Source organism: Leuresthes tenuis, unplaced genomic scaffold (assembly GCF_036924035.1).
Source record: "Leuresthes tenuis unplaced genomic scaffold, fLeuTen1.0.hap1 SCAF_4, whole genome shotgun sequence".
Taxonomy (NCBI): domain Eukaryota; kingdom Metazoa; phylum Chordata; class Actinopteri; order Atheriniformes; family Atherinopsidae; genus Leuresthes; species Leuresthes tenuis.
The window spans coordinates 25063591-25083668 of NW_027325358.1; the positions used below are offsets into that span (position 1 = coordinate 25063591).

Consider the following 20078-nt stretch of genomic DNA (forward strand, 5'->3'; position numbering starts at 1 on the left):
CTTTAGCTCATTCATTTTAAACGTATCTGTGGTAACAGCCAGAGCCTTTTTTAATGTTGGTTTACAGGAGGACAATATTCACCTTTGAAATAACTACCTTCTACCCCAGACATATTTTAGATACTTTTTAAGTTAAAAAATAAAATACACAAGAAATTCTACTTTTACTTTTTAAGTTACAGTTTAAGTTTACAGTTTTTATGTGTAAGACAATTTAGGCAGACTACCTGTTACATAATGCCATCCTTCATTGTGAGCTTTTGGATATTAGGGCCAGTGTTTTGCCACCACATGCTGAAGATTTAAAGGCTGCAGACAGTTTGTTTTCAATTAGCAGCTGCATGAATGAGGTGTGTACAGTGCAGAAATAGTGACAGAAAAGACGTGCTGTGGCTGATCGGCCGACCGCCATTTAAAACATCTTTTTGTATCCTCCAGTCATGCATGCAATACCGCCAAGTCGGCCGGCAAAATCAATCGTCTCCAAACGAAAGACGCTGCATTACAATGCTTCCTGTTCAGTCAGAGTTACTGAATCATTAATGCTCACCATCTCCATCACAATCCCGTTTTGCAATTACAGTTAGTGTTTATGCTCTGAATTGAACCGTAATCAGTCAGACAGGCCCGGGTGTCCTTTTTCTCTTCTACGCTGAAGCAGGTGTCTGTTTGTCTGCCAGTAATCATCTCACATCTGCAGTTTGCACAGACAACAGATTTGCCTTTAATGTCTGTAGTGGGGATAGTGATTAGGAGGGAATTTTGCATGCAATCAGTAATGATGTCTGCTGGGTACATGGCTTTAATATTCAGTGTCACACCTTCATGTTGATACTGAACAGGACATGCTGCATTTTTATTGTCATTATAATTGAGTATTGAATATAATAACATTGAGTATAAACACAACATAGGAGATAAATTAATGACTTTCATTTAACTGCATCTGGTAAGGAAAGACACTTTGTCCAAAACATAAGCCAACTCCAGGGGAATTTAATCAAATAGTTTCCACTTTATTGACCAAAGAGTTGAATTCTTAAAGTTCTTCTGTTATCTATATTTATTTTCCCTCTCATTGCTTTCAAGAATGGAAAATCGTTATTTATGTCACCTTTTACATTTAGAAACACAAGCAATGCAAATATTTTCCCTGCTGGCAGAGTGCTAAGCAACATTTATTGAAGCAGCTCACAGTTATTAAGATGTTTTTTCTCTACTTCTCTTCTCCTTCCCTTTCTTTTTCCGCCTTCCTTTCCTCCACATCCTCTCCATTGCTCTTTACCAGGTCTGCGGGACTCCGGAGTACATCGCCCCAGAGGTGATTCTCCGTCAAGGCTATGGGAAGCCTGTGGATTGGTGGGCCATGGGCATTATCCTCTATGAGTTCCTGGTGGGCTGTGTGCCTTTCTTTGGAGACACTCCTGAGGAGCTGTTTGGTCAGGTCATCACAGGTGAGGGTGAGGTTTGGGATTCTCCCAAACATTCTGAAGAGAAGCACATGGATTAGAAACAGAAACACATCTATTTTTCATGTCAGTGAAGTCATTGAATCATTCTTGTGGGAGAGTTTGAGGCCATGAGGTGTTGAATACAGCTCCACTTATTAGCACATTTTCTTGTTGCTGGTTGGGGCTTTTTCAACAGTAGTTTGAACTTCCCTATGATTTATCATCTTGTTCCTCTGAACCTTTGTCATCTCTCTTGTGTCTCTGCAAGATGATATAGTTTGGCCAGATGGTGATGAGGCTTTGCCTACAGATGCCCAGGCCCTCATCTCTGCCCTGCTGCAGACCAACCCTCTTGTACGGCTGGGAACAGGTACTGTTTGGGCATTTGAAGTCAGATCTGCATTCTGACAAGATGAAGAATCTACAGTAGCATGAATGGACTAGTAAAAATGTATCTGTCAGTATTTGGGATTTCCTAAGGACTTCTTTGCTAAGTGGAAAAAAAACAACAAACAAAAAAACTTGAAATAAATTATTTTCTAACAGTTTTATCAAGATTAGAGAATTAAGTTTGTTTTATATCATTTAAGAGTGGAAAAAAGAGCTATAGGTTAGGCTGAGTTCAATGAAGAGGATCAAAGCTGGCTTCAGTTGAAAAGATTGAACAAAAAATATGAATGTTGAAAAAATAATAATAAAGCAGTTTTATTTGGCAGTTAAATTCCAGTATATTGCCTTGGTGGAGCAATGACATAATCAAAGAGATAGGATAGGACCCACCTGGGATCTATGGTAGAGGGAGAATGACAGAACAGAAGAGAGTTTTAAAGAACAGGGATCAGACTGATTGCCTTAAAAAGTAAGTTTAGCAAGTCAAAAGCTTAATTTCTAAAAGACTAAGGAAATTTCCACAAGAATAGTGCATATGGTTGCTAGAAATCCAAATCAAAACCTCTATTTGACTTGAAAAGACCATTAGGAAGATTTGCCAGACTTGAATTATTTTGCACTGTTCTGATATAAAGTCACACCTGTACAAATACTTTTATAGAACAAGCCTGCTTCTGAACAAGCCTAAAGCATTTAGGAAACAAGTCAGAACTTCACGAAAAGAGCACCTCTCCAACTGACAAGCATAAGGAGTCGATGGCACAGGAAACACTTCACTGGTAGATTCAAATGAATACCTGCTAATTCTGGCAGCAATCATCAAACCATCTGTTAAAAAAAGTGACAATGGAATGAAGATGACTTTTGGAATAGCATACTGATTTTGAACAGAGAAATCAACAATTGGAAACTGTTGTGCTTTTTCCTGTGTTTTTCTGAGGCCCTCCACAGTCCCCTGACTTCAGCATCACAGAACATCCGTGCAGATTTCAGAATAGTGGTGCATCCAAGATGGATGACCCATGAATTTTAAAAAGCTAGAAGCCTTTCATAAGAAGAATGGACAAAAAAAAAAAAAGCTCCAAACAAAAACTAAAAGTGTTGAGGTGTTAAAGGTGTTAGAGGACCCACATGTAAAAACTCCCAGGTGCTTAAGGTAATAAAACAAAAGGTCAGGGCAGGAATACCAGAACATAAACCCATTATACTCACCTAATCCAACTCAGGGTCGGGGGGAGGGGGCTGGAGCCTATCCCAGCTGTCATTGGGCGAGACGCGGAGTACATCCTGGACAGGTCCCCAGTCCATCACAGGGCCACACAGAGACAAATAAGACAAACAACCACACACACTCTTAGGGTCAATTTAGAGTCACCGATTAACCTGACAGGCATGTTTTTGGGCAGTGGGAGGAAGCCGGAATATCCGGAGAGAATCCACGCTTACACGGGCAGAACATGCAAACTCCACACAGAAAGGCACCAGGGGATTCAAAGCAGGAACCCTCCCTCTGTGAGGCGACCGTGTTAACCACCACACCACCGAGCAAAAATTAAAACAAAAATTAAGCAAACATCTAAATTAAACAGAACAGAAAAAGGGCAGGAACAGAATGCAAGTTTGCAGAGATGCCGTGATCTGGAATTGAATACAGGAAACAAGGCAGGAAGTAGATACTGAGGGGATTAATGATCAACAGATAACAGCTATGGTGATTAGAAACTAAGACCTGGGGTAGGAATAAGCAGAGTATTTCCTCCTGTTGTTTTTTCCTAAGTGCTTTTCCCTGACTTTGTTGGATGATTTCACGGAGTGAAGGAGAGATATGGTTAGACAAATTCCTGAAGACTGCATTGCACTGAGAATTGAACCACAGCGAACACTACGCTGCGAGATGTGTCTACAGTACCAGATCTAAATTCTTCTGCAAAAAACACATGAAGTATGAATCGTAAGATATGGTATAAAGTAGTGATTTATCATCTAGGTTGGTCATTACAAAAATAAAGAAAAACACACAAAAGTAAAATATATTACTGCCACAGACCACTCACATTCACCCTCCAGTCCTAGTATTTGTTTACATGAAACCTAGTTTGTACAACTGCATGATAACAATGGAGCACCTCTTTGATTGTTGTGGCTCCAAGATATTGTTGAGCAGAGTAATCTACTTTTCTTTCACAAAGGATGGTACAGTGTTTTCTATGCAAAGAAGATTATATAGGAAATATAATCGAGGAAGCCTCACTCATTAGCATTAAGAGAATTCGACCTCTTCTTTTCGTGGCTGCTACTTCCTGGTCATTTCACCCAGTTAAGAAGCTTCCTAAGGGAAAAAAAAACACTCGACCAGACCCCGGGTGAGTGATAAGGGCAGGAAGCAAAACTAACTCAGAAGAATGACGGAACAGGCTCTGAAAAATAAAACAGGAGTTAAAGTTAACAATACAGAACATGGAACAGGAGTAAAACCATGAGTAAAGAACATAATGAGATCAAAACTTCTCAGTATTAGGAGATATTAAGAGAACATGACAACCAGCGGAGAAACCAAATGAAAAGATCCAAACCAAAACCCACAAGCCGTGACAGAAAGACTCCGAGCTACTTAGATGCTTGCAGGGTTCTAAAAGTCTTATATGGGCCCCATTGACCTTTAAACTTCCAAATATGAACATAAAAAAGTAATGATGGTAAGTATTAAGAAAATCAAGTCTCCTTTTGCTTCTTTAGCTATTCAGAAAAGCAACGTATCTTTGGGTTTAGCCTCAGACAGGGACGTTGGTTCTCTGTGCTGAACTGTAGTTTTAAACCATCAAGAAATCAAAGTTGCATTCTTTTATTGCCCCCAAATGATCAGCTGCTCGGCTTTTTCAAAGGTAGATTAGGTCCCATTTGAGATTTTGGTCATGCTTTAGCGTCCGTATCTTTGTGTGACTCTGCCGCCAGGTGGAGCGTTCGAGGTGAAGCAGCACTCGTTCTTCACTGAGCTGGACTGGAACAGTTTGCTGAGGCAGAAAGCAGAGTTCATCCCTCACCTTGAATCCGAGGAGGACACCAGCTACTTTGATAGTACGTGTGTCTGAGCTACAGTAGTTACGATGATATGTGGTTTATGAGTGGCACAATCATTTTCTGACACCGTTCCAGTCATTATCTTTAAATGACAGCTCTCCTCTGCCCCGTTCCCTCCTCTGCCAGCCCGCTCGGATCGTTACCGCCACATCAATACGTACGACGAGGACGACACCAATGATGATGAGCCGGTGGAGATCAGACAGTTCTCCTCCTGTTCTCCTCGTTTCAGTAAGGTATGACTTTGCCTCTCCATCATCCTCTCCTGTTTCATCCCTGCCAGCTTTCTCTTTTCTTCTCGCTGTACCAACCTGCCACGCACACGCTCACTCGGCACTTGAGATTGTTTGACAGGATCAGATAAGGAAGAAGAAAAGAGCAGTAGCACGAAGTAGGTCATGCAGCACGGAGCCGCTCCTGGAGGGTGGACTCAGGTCTTATATCTGGTGTTAATGAAGTCTGTGTGGGCTGTCTTATAGCTGCACCATTCATCCTCATGCCCCTCGTCTCCACTTTCTATTTTTAGCCACACAGAGCTCAGGCACCTTTAAGGTGGAGGTCTCACACTACCTCGTTTGCTCTGCCCGTCTGTGAGTCTTGCAATCCACACATCTTTGAACCTGTTTTTGTTTTCACATCTAATTCTGAGCTGCAGCCTTCTATTTCTGTCTCACTTTTTGTCTCAGGTGGGATTTTCTCTCGTCATGCTCTCCACTCTCTGTTTTTGTTATTTTCCTGTACGTCTAATTCTTCCCACCTTTCTTCTGTCTTTTACTTAGTTCTCCCACTAATGTTTGGGTTTATAGAGAGTTCTTCAGTCTGTCAAAATTTGAGATGCATTTGAAGCTACGCTTGAAGTTGAATTCACCAAGCTGTTAAGCAGCCTTTAAGGCTAAGAGTTTCATTTAAAGCTTTGGATTATTGAAGATTTTCGCACTCTGTTTCTATCGTCTGAGCATTTGTTGTTTATTCTATTATTCTATTATTATTTTATTATTCATGCAGTTGTCAAATGCATATCTTTAACAAAGCTGCGCAGACAAAGCTTTGATGCTCTGGAATATCATCACAGGTTGATTTCACTGTTTTTCTGACATTGTGTGTACTAACAGAATTTACAATAAACAGATTCATCAGTATTGAAAAAGTAAGACAGACGCAATCAAACTGTATGGGCTGGCATTTAAATGGCATACAAACAGCGGGAGATCTTACGAAGAAATGCACCTTTAAATAGGAAACTGTATAACATCCAGATCCAGTGAGACTACGAAGTATTATGTGTCTGGCTCGCTGAATATGCCACAGGAAGGCTACACAGCATCATTCATTTCATAGAATGATGGACTATCTTCATTACTGAATCATCTCATGTGAAATCGCTGTAGAAGAGACACCTGACAACAGGCTTGGAGCAGGGAAAATTACCTTAATGATTTGTAGTGGAAGCTAGATGGAATGTTTACTCGTTATGCAATTCTACAGAGATAGTATCACTCCTCTACCAGTCTACATTGAATTAAAGTGTAAAACAGAGGTACACACAAAGAAATCAAAGAGAGGAAAAGACCGAAAGACCGTTTATGTGTTTTATGTCTTTTTTACGCAGGATGAAAAAAATCCCAAACACCTGCTAACATCTGTCTTTTGACTGCAGTGTAAAAGTGTTTGATCAACATATATATGTTCCAGTTCAGTGCGGCATTGATGTGAACGCCCCACCCGAGGTGTACATGCTCATTTTCACCAAAGATCCTGCTGCTGGGGGGCACATGCGTGGCTACAGCTCGCTTTTTCGTTAAAGGAATACATCTTTTAGTGGCGTAAAGTCTCACGTGGATCTTCTGAAACTTGCCTGAATATCTCAGAGAGTCATGCTCATCAGGAACTCTTTCGGAGGTTGTTGAATACTGAATGTTCTTCTTGCCGTAAAAGCAGCATTGCGGGGTAATTTTCGAAGAATTGTACCTATGGGGACAGAAACTAGACTCCTGGAATGCAAACCACTGAACTCATTCTGGATGAAAGTTGTGGATATCAGTGGTTTTGTCTGTAATTCCCTTCACTCATGTATGTGTTTTGTCTGTTAGGCGGCACATCCCAAATGCCAAATATATCAAAAGGTTCATTTCCTGTCATTAGTGTTGTCTCGATCACAGCTGCCAGGATTACGGCCATTTGGGATCATTATTTGATGCACATGATGACTGATACAGACAGAGTTTCCCACAGCTTGTTATTATTTGTGTTTTGTTTTCTTCTTTTGTTGAAAGAGCCATGGGGAAATAAAGAGTTCTGCCACCAGCTCAGTTTTTGCTTCGCTTTTTGTTTTGCTGTCTTTTTTTTTGTAGTAAATAATTGAATAGATAAATAAAAAAAGATGCAACATGATGCATATAATAAAGTATAAGTTATTAAATGTAAAATCAAGATTTGAAAACTAAAACTGGTGCACCACAGTTTAGGGACAGTAAGGAAGACAGTATTTGATTTGTGACTTGTTTGCACAATCAGATGTTTTTTTTAGGACAAATTGCCACACTTTGAAACATAAAAAGAAACAGATGTCGCACAAATGACCACCCAGAGTTTAAATCGTATTTCTCTAAATGTGTTTTCTATTTTAGTGGAATGAAATCTCAGCTTTGAGATTTCACAAATGAAATGTCTTTGTCGTTAGCATCTTTTTGGTTTTTCCTTCTGACAAGACCGCTGATTCTTGTTTCCATGGTGCGCTGCTAAATATCCTTCAGGCTTCCTTTAATGCAGCTTTGTTGTCCTCCCCCACATAGAGCCACTGTGCACCTAATGAGAGCACAGCGGATGTCTTAATGCTCATTTCAATGGAAGGTGAAGTCATGTTCGTCAGTAGGTTACATCAACCGTGGTCTCTTATATGTTATGTCATATTTTGGTATTTCCCTGTGTATGAAGGGTGCTGAATATACAGGAGGGTCGCTCAGGGTAAAAAAACAAAGGACAGAGTTTAGCGTCTGTACAGTTCTGTGAAAAAGTCTCGAGTCACACTTTCTTTATATTTTGTTTCTTCATACAAGTGGTCTTGAGCAATAGTTCTGAAGGCTTTTGAGGTTGTTTTGCTTTGGGTTTTTTTTTTTACATGAGCTGCTTTTTCACTTGTTTTCAGTCCAGTTCTACCTGACCATTTTAAGGGAAATGTGTTCTGTTTTCGTTTTATGTTTAACACCGATCCATCAATCATTCAAGCAGAAAAAAAAGGGCATCCAACTCAAGGAATGAACCAGTATTTATAAAAGACAACTTAGTAAAGGACCCATTTTAGGTGCTTTGTTACACAAAGACATGAAATTTTTAACCATTACTTTAGTTGCATCTATGAAAAAAATATAAAAGTTAAAAGTTCTGACAGGCATAAAATAGTATTTTAGCACCAACAAGATGATTCCCAATGAGCCACCAGCTGAAAACTTGACATAATTCAGGAGAACAGGCTCAGGTACGCTGAGTGGCACAAAAACTGGACTGAAAATCAGAAATCCAAAATCCAAATTTGACCCTTTTTGTTCAAATTGTTTTCAATACAAGAGTGAGGTGCAACAATTATCATCTACAGCCATTTATAAAACACAGCGGAGGCTCTGGTGTGGTTCGGTGCTGTGTTTCAGCCAGTGGTGAGTCTGTCAAAACTGATAGAATTAAAAATGCAAAAAAAGTACCATCAGATTTGATCCACCATGTAGTACCATTTGATGGTATATCTTTTTCCAAAGAGACTACCTCTAACCTTAAGGAGAGCTTGTTGATAAGGGTTCAGCATGTGTTGAAGAATAATGGTGGATTTACCAAGTGCTATTAGAATTGTACAAACTTTGTTTTAGCCTTGTATACGTTTAAATGTGCTTCACATCTGTGGCGTCTACTCAGGCTAAGAGCTTCAGGTAAAATAAATATAATCACTCGTCAGTATTAATCTTGGTCTTGTAGATGGCATTAACTGTGAAAGCCAAGGTAAAAATGTGAATATAAGCTGCCAGTCACCAATATGTTTTTCAAAGACCTCATATCATACTGCTCATCAGGGTGCAAAAGTACCGAGGTCAGACTTTGATTATCAATCCGACTGTATCCCCTGCAGGTGTACAGCAGCATGGAGCATCTTTCTCAACTGGAGCAGAAAGCCACAACATCGGTGTCCCGCCGTGAGCACAAGGGCCCACGTGAGGACAAGGTAACCAAGAGGGAGAGCCTGGGCAGCTTCAGCATGAGGGACAAAAGCTGGAGGACTGGATCCCCCGAGATGTGAGTGCTGGGCAGCTTTCAATAAGAGGTTTTAAAGGCATGTTTTTATGAAACAGTGAAGTGGGGTTTTCTTTATACGTTGATGAAAAGTTGGCAGTTCAGAGAGATGTTTTATTTTTCTATTTCTGAAACCATTTCAATTGAAACATTAAATCTGTGTTTTGTTAATACGTTTGAACCCATCAGATCCAAATCCAAAGAATGATTCACAGACCAAACTCATTCCATTTAGAAACAAACAAATCTAGAATTTGATGCCAGTTACACATTAAAAAAAACAGTTTGCAGACAGTCAGAGAAAAGCACAACACTTACTAGAATATACTATAATTCTGGTAGGTTCTACTATCAGCAGATCAGCTGGTGAAAGGTGAGGGTGTCATGATCGGGTATAAAAGGAATATCCAGCAAAGACTATATGGAGAACTTGCTCGTGGTTCAGGGAAGACAGCTACTCGTGCGCTTTAGACATGAATTGAATGTGTCAGGACACACAAGCAGGGTTTTCAAAAATAAGGTCTTTATTATCAAGACTTAAGTCTACAAGACAGAGAAATAAATATGGCTATCAAAATTATCTCTAACACACGTCTTCCAATAAATAAAGAGGAAGAAGTGTGGCTATAAAAATGATCAAAATAATAATCACGCCACTCTAGGAGGAAAACAAAAAGACTTATGAACTTTATCAATTATCGGAAGCTCTCACTCTACGGAGGCAACGTTAAATAACAAAAAACACTCCTGAAAACTGGAGGCACTATGAAATGTAACCAAACAAATCACTCCTCACGGATGAAACAAAAGGCTATGAAAAATTCTAATCACCTAACTAAATCTATAATACAAAATCACTCTCTTGGAGGAATAAACGGAGCAGAACACAAATGACTGTGGTTTCAAGGCTTGGAATTACTGTGGCAAGGCTAGAGGGAACACACAAACACAAGGATGGAAACAAACACACTGGCACAGGACAAAGGAAGACTCGGACTATAAGTACACATGGAGGGGAGTGGGGAACAGGGAAGGCAATCAGACTGGGGACACATGAGGGAGGGCAAGTGACCTGAAACGAGAGACGAGTTACTATTTCAAAATAAAACAGGAAATGACAAGACAAGACCAAATAAAACAAACCCAGGTGACCTCACCGCGGTGTGACAGAATGCAGCCATGCTTCCTGATTATGTGCTGGAAATTCACAGTTATGTATCACATAAACAACAGAGTGGTCCGCACCAAATCTAAAGCGATGGGCAGCACAAGGTTGCTGTTTTTGGTTGAGATTATGTTTTAATTAACATCTTTCCCCACAACACTGACATTAAAGTTCTTGAGAGAAATTTATGCACACTTGTGATCCTTTAAATTGATCTGTATTCATCTACACATGTATTGATTGCAGCTGTAACTATGCGATTGTCTTCAACTTTTCTTATAATGGAGTTTTTTTTGTACACTCAGTGCTGAGGCTGTTTACTTTAGATTAGAGTTATTAACAGACACCACACTTTAACTGTTATTGAAACGCTTGCCTCACTCTTCACTGATAACAAAAGCATGGTTATTAGTTTGCATCAACGGTTGTAGATTTTAGCTGCTAATGAAAAATTGCCTTTCAGGTAAGATTCATTACTGATACGGTTGTCTGCTTTTCAGGGTAAGCACACTACTGCTGACATATATTGCTGATTCCATTTCCACCTCAGTCTTTAGGAGGTATTGGATAGGATTGAAATCCTTTTATTCATACATAAGATAAGATCATCCATTGTGTTGCTACATTCTGCCTCTATTGAGAATTAAAGTAAGGCGAAAGAGGCTCATCATTTGTCACCAAATATATTACATTTCCAAACAAGAAGGACCTTTATTACTACAATAGTAATACAATAGACAAAATTATTATGAAAAAATGCATCACTGATATCCACTTGTTGGATTGCATTTTCATCTCAGTCATTGCTCATCTTTGTTATTCATACCAGCAGCATAGGTGCAGCCCTCTTGACTTGGTAAACATCATACTTGAGATGACACTCTTTGATTTCCCTGTGTGCTTGTTGTTGCTTCTTTCTCTTGCAGGAAGCGTCTGTCTTGTTCAGAGTCTCTCTACACAGAAGGGGATGCGAGCCCTCCTCTCGGTGCCAGGCGCCGCTTTTCAGCTTTGATGGATACGCATCGCTTTGCGTCCGCTCTCGAAGGTGAGCCGGATTTCCTGACCCGCCAGAACCCCATGAAAATCCGAGGAACCTCACTGGATGGCACCTCTATCCCATCACCAAGTCTGCTGGAGCAGAGGGCCAGCTTGAAGGAGGTCAATGGAGCAGGTGTGTTGGCAGCTTAGAGAAAAAATGAGAGGCACATAGGAAAAAATCGGTAAACAGCAGAATTCTCAGATATAATGTCACTTTAAATGAATTCAACTGTAATTTCCATCATTCCAACTCCTCGCAGACAAATCTCCTAAACCAGGGGAAACTCCGAGCGTAACCTCAGCCATCGCCACATTATCCCCTGGTCCTGCAGCAGTCAGTCGGGATGTAATGACTCCTTTGTATGACCCTCTGGGGCCCCGAGCCACAAATGACCTGGTCCTCCGCCGTGCGCGCCACCACCATTTGTCAGGTGACGGAGAGAAACGGAACTCCAGACCAGGCAACAAAGTCATCAAGTCAGCCTCTGCCACGGCTCTGTCTGTGATCATACCATCAGGTGGGAGGCTGAAGGCTCAGAAAATGATGAAATCTTTTAGAAAATACTGATATATCACACTTTGATCCACTATCTCATCATCGTCCTTCCCCTCTCCCTGCCTCCAGTGGAGCAGCATGGCGGCTTCTCTCCACTGGCCAGCCCCATGTCCCCCCACTCTTTCTCCTCCAACCCCTCATCGCGTGACTCTTCACCCAGCAGAGACTTCTTCCCTGCTGTCAGTGTGCTGCGCTCCCCCATCACCATCCATCGCTCCGGAAAGAAGTACGGCTTTACTCTCAGGGCCATCAGGGTCTACATCGGCGACAGCGACATCTACAGTGTGCATCACATTGTTTGGGTAAGAAACTTGCTATTACATGTCAGTTATATGTGTTTTTTTTGCTTTTATTTATTATTTTGTTATATTAATTGAAACTGTTTTTATGCCAGATTTTTTTCAAAGCCTTTCTGTTTTTTTACACCAGTTTATGTAGTCATAGTACATGGTGTATGTCAGAGTGAAATTATAGCCAGATAGAATTGTGTGAAGGTACAGATCTTGGGAGGGATACACTGAATGAGTACCAATGTTCATTTGTGAATATGTTAGAAACTTACTAAAGGACAACCATCACTGCTACACTCCAGCAATCAGGTAGATTAGACACATGGAGGCGATTCTTCACTAAAAGGCAGTTGACAGACAATTGAGGATTACCTAAAAGGCCTTTGAATAATTCATAGACCATGAGATGCATACCGCTGTGAAAACCCAGGAGTAGCTTTAGAAAGTCCTGGCGTGACCCAGCCAGCAACTGAACCTGAACCCAGTTGAGCATCTCTAAAGAGTTCTGAATGTTGCTGTGCACTGGGCTGAAATGTTTTTGTTGAAGAGAAAGACTTCCAGAGGATTGGTGGACCAAGCATTACCATAAAAGACCTGAGGCTGCCATTACAACCAAAGAGGCTTTGGCCAAACAAAGCACCAAACAAAGAGTCTGATTAATCATGTAAAGAGACTTAGTCAGTCTATTGTTTTTAATAATTTTCTTAATGCTCCTAAAACCTGTTTTTCCACTGTGATGCTGTGGATGATTGTTTGTAAATCGATGAAGAAATAAATTGATTCTAAGTACTGGTTCTATGTTGAGTCACATATGCACACCTTTTTTTGCTCATCTCTTCTTTTAGCTCCTTTTTGGACATAAATGAAGAAAATAATCATGCATGTTTTTGGATTTAAAAGAACTCATGTAATTGAAAAGTATGCAGGGTATTGACCTTTTAGCAAATTTTTAAAAAAAAAGCATTTGATAAATATTTATTTAACATATACAGAATAACAGTTTTCATGTAACTGACAAAGACGTGGAAACAGCTAAAACCCCCCAAATTAAATTATTGTTTAACAGTTGAACAACTTTTATCCTCGAGGTTATTTGCTTGTTTCCAGCTCTTTTTATCTGTTTCTCATTTTTTAGATTATTATTTTTTTCCATGTAAATGTCTAAAGTAGCACTTTCAATAAGTGTAATCAATGAATTAGCTGTTTTTCATTGGATTTTCCAGTCTGTTATGGATCGATTCATTTCCTTTTATATTTTAAACAAAATGAAAGGAACAAAAGAAACATTCCAATAAAAAAAGGAATCTGTGATGTGTCTGAAACGTAAAAAGAAATGTGTAAAAATTGAAAAGTCAGCACTGTAAATACATCAACATCTAGGTTTTATCATCTGTATAGAACAGAAAACATTTAGCTTATCTTGAAATGTGAAGTAAAGTCGACGATACTGAAACAAAATGTACTCCAAGTGTGCATTATGTTTAGGAGTGTTTGCATAGGATGTGGTTTCTTTCCCCTCACATCAATATGTTGTGTGTACCGCAGCATGTAGAGGATGGCGGCCCAGCCCAGGAAGCCGGCCTGTGTGCTGGTGACCTCATCACTCATGTCAACGGAGAGCCCGTACATGGTCTGGTCCACACTGAAGTGGTAGAGCTCATCCTCAAGGTTGGCATCCGGAGTCCTTCATTCTCAGATATACGGCATTCGTGCTATAAATAACTTGTTTCTAAGTTTTTGACATAAAACAACTGCTTTTTGTAAATAAGTTGTCGATGGATAATCGTTAGCATCACAGCGGAACTAATTTATTGTAATTGATCTGTGCAGAGTGGCAACAAGGTGACAGTGACAACCACGCCTTTTGAGAACACCTCCATTAAAGTGGGCCCCGCCCGTAAGGCCAGCTACAAGTGTAAGATGGCCCGTCGAAACAAAAGGACGATGGCCAAGGAGGGCCAGGACAGGTATTTTATTATTATTAATCTTTATTTATACAGGTTATCCCATTGAGGCACAAGGGGTCTTTCTCAAGACAGAAAGACAACAATTAACCAGATAGAAATACAGCAAAGGCTCAGTACAGTAAGATCCAAGTGTCATAAAGAACAGATTAAAATGCTAAAGAGTCAAGTGCCATTAGAGATTGTTGAATTTGGACAGCTTCAGATGATGTTGTTCCAGGTTGAAGATGCAGAGTAAGAAGCTCTGTACGTACTGAGGGAACGCTGTGGGTGATAAAGGCCTGGGGGTGCGGGCTTTAACTGCACTGATTGCGTGACATGTAAGATGAAATCTATGCAGGCAGCAAGCCAAGGATTGATTCATAGGTTAAATTATACCAGTGCATAAGTCTATGTGTGGATAATGGTGACCAGCTGACCAGAGAAGAGTGCAGTGGTGGCTGAGGTAATTACTGCCATTCATGTAAACAATGTCACCATAGTCTGTAAGGGCTACAGGCCGTATCCTGGTGTTGAAATTAAGACAGGATTTGTTCCTAAAGAGTAACTCTAATATAAGTGTCAACCTTTTTGAAAGGTTTTCAGTATGGGCCTTGAAAGAGAGATTAAAATGCATTGAGAATCCTAGGTATTTACAAGAGTCCACAAACTCGATAGGGACACCTTTTGAGAACGTAATACACGGAAAAACTGCTGGAGCAGAAAAACAGAATAGCCTTCATTTTATCTACATTTAGCACCAGTTTGAGACTAGATAAGTGTGACTGAATCATGTTAAATGCGGACTGTAGGTGTTGAAGGACCTGGTGTTTGATGTATAGCTGCATCGGTAATTTTTTGACCCACATTATTTATGTAAATTGTAAAAAGAGTGGCTCCTAAAACTGAGCCTTGCGGTACACCGTTGCAGACCTTCAAATAACCTGACGAAAGGCCACTGTGCTGCACACACTGCCTACGATCTGAGAGGTAGTTTGAGAACCAGCCAATGGTTTTATCCAAGAAACCAATTTCTGGAACATAAGATTCGATGATCTGCAGTGTCAAATGCTTTGGGCTGGTTTAAAAAAAAAAAGCTGCACAATAGTACAACGAGGAGCTCAGATTTCTGGATGTTTTGATGAAACAGCCTTATTCAGGTCAGGCCTGAGCATCTAAATGGGGTTAAGTTCATCAGGCCTTGCCGTGATGCAACATAGCTGGGAGGAGGTTTCAATGTTATTATGCCAGCTAGACTTTATAAAGGTCACCTCTATATCACACACTCCCACCTGATCTACATCATTTGAAAATGCATAAATTAATGTGTTGTTCGAGTATATGTCATTCCCATAGTAACCCTTTTATTTATTTATTTTTTCTGTTTCTCCAGTAAGAAGCGCAACTCCTTGTTCCGTAAGATCACAAAACAGTCCAATCTCCTTCACACCAGCCGCAGTCTGTCCTCTCTGAATCGCTCTCTGTCCTCCAGTGAGAGTCTTCCTGGCTCCCCAACTCACAGCCTGTCTGCCCGCTCCCCAACACAGGGCTACCGCTCAACCCCTGACCCCTCATACCTGGGTATGGTGCTGGAAATAAGTAAAGCTTGTACAAGTACTCAATTAGAAACTAAGATCTCTGTAACATCGGCTTCAGAAATGTTTCAGAATACTTTTCCCTCAGTTATTGCTTACAACTTCGCCGGTGTTCTCTTCTCTCTTTAGGTGCTTCTTCCCAGAGCAGCTCTCCAGCCTCCAGCACTCCAAACTCCCCCTCCCCCTCTCAGCACATGAGGCCCAGTTCCCTGCATGGCCTCTCACCAAAACTCCACCGTCAGTATCGCTCTGCCCGTTGTAAGTCTGCTGGTAACATCCCGCTGTCCCCGCTGGCCCACACACCCTCCCCGACCCAGTCCTCCCCTCCACCCTTACCAGGCCACACTGTGGGGAGCTCCAACACCACCCAGTCCTTCCCTGTCAAGCTTCACTCATCCCCCCCGGTGGTCCGACCCAGGCCAAAGAGCGCAGAGCCACCGCGATCACCTCTTCTCAAACGGGTGCAGTCAGCGGAGAAGCTGGGCTCGCCTCTGACTCAATCCAGTTCTACAGGAGGGCTTGGTGGTCCGCTGCGGAAGCACAGCTTGGAGGTGCAGCACTCTGAGTACCGCAAGGATGCCTTCCTCTGTGAGCTTGGGCTCCAAAGCCTGTTGGAGACAGAGGGCGAAAATTTGCCTCCTAATCCTCCCCCCTTGCCCTCGTCCTCCACTGCCCCAGAGACCGGTGTGCTGAAGCCTGTAAGGAGACTCGGGAGACAGGAGTCACCACTTAGCAGGGAAACCCTGCTGGCCGGAAGGGAGAGGGAGGAAAGGGAGAGGGGAAGGGACCCAGAGAAAGAGAAGGAGACTGGCACGAGCAGGGGAACAGGATTACAGTCATCCTTACCACGAAAGCTTCACCCAAGTGAGGTCAACTTGAACTCACAAAGCTCCAGACTAGGTACACAAACCACTAAAGGTATAACCCCTAGCACGCCTATCAAAACCACAGGTAGTTTAGGTGGACAGAAGGAGCCAGAGACCCAGAGTCAGGCTGACACTCCAACAAAACAACTCGAAGCAAAGGCAACCAAAAGTGTGTTGCATAATAGGAAGGATGCCCAAGAGCAGCAGTTAGGGGGCAAACCTGAGCCAAAGCAGGAAGGAGACAACAAAAGTAGGTCTGCTGCCTTCAACAAGAGCACCTCTGCAGCAGTGACTGGACCACCGTCGAGCGTAAACAAAATGTTTAAGTCCTCAGGTATGGGGGATAGCCTGAGAAAGGCTGACAGCAATGACTTAAGAACTCCAGAGCTCGGCTCCAAAAGCCCCAAACTCCCTTCTCGGATCCTCGCTCCTGTGGTTCCCTCACACGGGCAGCCGCTCTCACTGGGCAAAGTGAGGCAGGGACTCGGCCCTGTCAACTGCTACCGGGGGACCCTCGACTGGGAGGACAAATGTCGCCTGGAGGTGGTGGAGGAACATTCACCCTCCCCCTCCCCCTCCCCGACAGCAGTCACACCCTCCCTCTGCGGACCTTCCCTCTGTAAGTCACGGCCTGTCTCCCCTGGCGACAAGACGAGCTTCGTCAGCCAGCTGACCACTGTGGCCAAAAACGTCCTCGGTCCAATCAAGCTCGGCTCTCAAGAGGGGACCAAGAGCAAAGAGCAGCAGACTAAGGCACCAGAGGAGAAGCAGGGTGGTACAGCGGGAAAATTTGACACTCCTGCAGGAGCTCGAGCTGGGGCTGCAGTAGTTACCCAAAGTCCTGCGGGTTCACCGCTCGAGAAAGCAGCAACAGGCAGCAGCCTGCCGAAGATGTGACCCCGCGAGGTCTTTAAATCTGACTTTAGCAGAAGAAAAAAAAAGGCTTTTTTTGGAAGAACAGTGAAACAGAAGACAAGCACTTAATAACAATGTACATTCCAGTTTCAGAGTCTATAAAGTGTTATTTATTAATTCCAATCATTGACTGATTCTGACTTAAAACCAGGAATTAAAAAAAAACTATAAAGGTGCATTTACTGTTGATTTTCTATTATGAATAATTTATTGAGAGGACTTCTTATGATGTAATGTGATACACTTTATCAGATGTATATGTGTGAGTCAATGTGAACGCATGTCATATGGTATGTACTGTACATTTGTAATAGGTACAACAAGGTGAAAAAGTGCTTTACTGATCAAAACATGCTGAATACTGTGAATACCAAATCTAGCCACTATTTTTCTTTCTTTTCTTTTTTACTGTTTATCAGCTTCAGTTAAACAGTCAAGTTGTGGGTTTTTCATCAAGCAAAAACAAGTTTTACACACAACATCACTTTGGCTACACTCCAAAGGGAGGAAGATGGTTAAGCTTTTTTACTCATTATCCAGCAGTTTACTTTCTCTGGGTTACATAGTCAGCCGTTGCCATAGCAGGCAGTCTGTCAGTGGATGTCACATTCAGACCTGTCTCGCTCAGCTCGTCACAGGGGATTGTGTGTGAGCGTGTGTTTTTACCACTCCAAGTCTATTTCTGATGGTTCTCAAAGGCTGCATCCCGCTGCATAGGAAAGTGGGGGACGACTGAGCTCAGCCTGGGCGCTTATCTCCGACTCACAGGAAGGCCACCGCAACCTCTTTCTCCCTCGCGCACAAACGCACACACTCATGAACACTCGCATTGCCACGGGAGGCAGCGGAGGCAGCAGCTGATTGCCATGCATTTTAATCCTTACCCCCTGTTGTAGTCCGTGAATTGGGACACAAGTATGTTTGCGAGTGATTTAAGAAGGGGCGTGAGCGTGTGTGCGTCATTTTGGCTGACCATAACGCTTAGTCTCAGGTCATGACAGAAACAGGAAGGAAACCCTCTGATCAACACACCAAACTGGCACAATGCAGGTTACTTAACATGAATACAGTATGTAAAGGCATTAGATCATGTTGTAAGCACAGATATAGTGAATTGGTGTGTTGTTTTCAGCCAAAACAGAAAAAGCTGGCAGTCGCCGATGTAGCATATGATCATTTATTTGTTAAAGGGTTCTGGAGGTAAGATGAGGTGTGTCCACGGAAATTGATAATCACAATGGACCTGTTAGTATAAGTAAAAAATGATGTTATCAGTGGTATAATCAGAATGACTGTTAGGTTAGCTACAGTAGGTAGTGCAGATTGATACATGTACAGTAATGCTCAGTGTAACAATATGATAAAGATGATTCCATCAGTGACTTCATTAATAGTGCTGATAACTATTCATAATTAATCGTCCTCTCTCATTGGTCAGCATCACTCCCTTATAGTTTGTAACTATCAAATGTACATAATCTTATGCAAATTATTTAGAGCTGTGTGGGTGTGGACGTGTTAGAAAGGAAGTTTGATGATATAAAGTCGCAGTGTGTAACAATGACAAAAATGATGATTATCCATCCGTCCACTTTCTATACCTGCCTAATCAAATTAGGAGGATCTCACTACACAATGCAAGAACAAGCATACGATGAGAACTGGCCTCTTCAAAGAAACAAAAATATTAAGAGGCAATGTAATATCGGGATGGGCAAAGGCAGAAAACCAGACTAAACTACTTTTTCCAGACAGAATTTGCAGAAGAAAAACAAAGGTCTTCAGTGTGATGCTGAAGTTGCTTTTTTTCTCATCGATAGGTAATTTAGCCTGCAGATACGGAGACAGTTTGTTGCTAAATAATGCATTTGAGGTTGGTTGTTATCTCCAACTTAACCACTAGGTGTCAGTAATTGTTACACACTGTTCCTTTCATTCTTGATTAGACGTTTACATGTATTGCATATCATTTCCTCCAAGTGTTATGATTTATTTTGATTTGTCCTGGTTCCACTGATGCAAAAGACAACATGATCCAGCCTGCAGCAGTAGTATGTAACTTTGTAACTCTCAAGGCAGATGACTGAAATGTGTTCCTTAGTCCAAAAAGTGTTCAGTAACGGTTCACTCAACTGGTTCAGTCATATTTGTCTACCTTAATGTTTCAGTTCATTCTTCAACTTCAGCTCCTGTCATTTCAGGCTTAATGCACTTTTTGGCAGCTGCTTGTTGTATTACATTAGCTGACAGAATTGCATTGTCTTTGTGGAAAGAATAGATCAAAGAGTGGCTAACAGCTGCAGTGAGCTGAAAAGTGGAAACCTGAATTCTGTTGTACTTGCTGTACCCAATGTTATCCCCCCATCTGTCATTAATGTAAAAGCATGTCCAATGTAGTACATGAGGGGAATTTTTTCCATTCAACATAGTACTCTACTGCCCTCTAGTGGTTTGCAGTGACCAGGTTTGAGCAAATTGGACTGTCAGAAATCCTTTTATTTAACATAATCGAGACC

The 20078-nt window shown here is 41.6% G+C and overlaps 2 protein-coding genes across 3 annotated transcripts in view; one reads left to right on the top strand and one right to left on the bottom strand.

Annotated features, from left to right (window-relative positions):
• Positions 1–17623, top strand: part of LOC140304666 (microtubule-associated serine/threonine-protein kinase 1-like) — an 87285-nt gene extending 69662 nt beyond the window's left edge. For both annotated transcript variants that reach the window (XM_072383396.1, XM_072383397.1), the window contains 12 exons: positions 1289–1454; positions 1720–1821; positions 4794–4916; positions 5046–5155; positions 9034–9197; positions 11286–11530; positions 11658–11915; positions 12023–12255; positions 13789–13911; positions 14074–14210; positions 15580–15767; positions 15911–17623. In XM_072383396.1, coding sequence (XP_072239497.1) covers positions 1289–1454; positions 1720–1821; positions 4794–4916; positions 5046–5155; positions 9034–9197; positions 11286–11530; positions 11658–11915; positions 12023–12255; positions 13789–13911; positions 14074–14210; positions 15580–15767; positions 15911–17544 — 3483 coding nt within the window. In that variant the 3' untranslated portion in view covers positions 17545–17623. The remainder of the gene's footprint in view (positions 1–1288; positions 1455–1719; positions 1822–4793; positions 4917–5045; positions 5156–9033; positions 9198–11285; positions 11531–11657; positions 11916–12022; positions 12256–13788; positions 13912–14073; positions 14211–15579; positions 15768–15910) is intronic.
• Positions 1–20078, bottom strand: part of LOC140304667 (uncharacterized) — a 285825-nt gene that overhangs the window by 76923 nt on the left and 188824 nt on the right. The window lies entirely within an intron of this gene.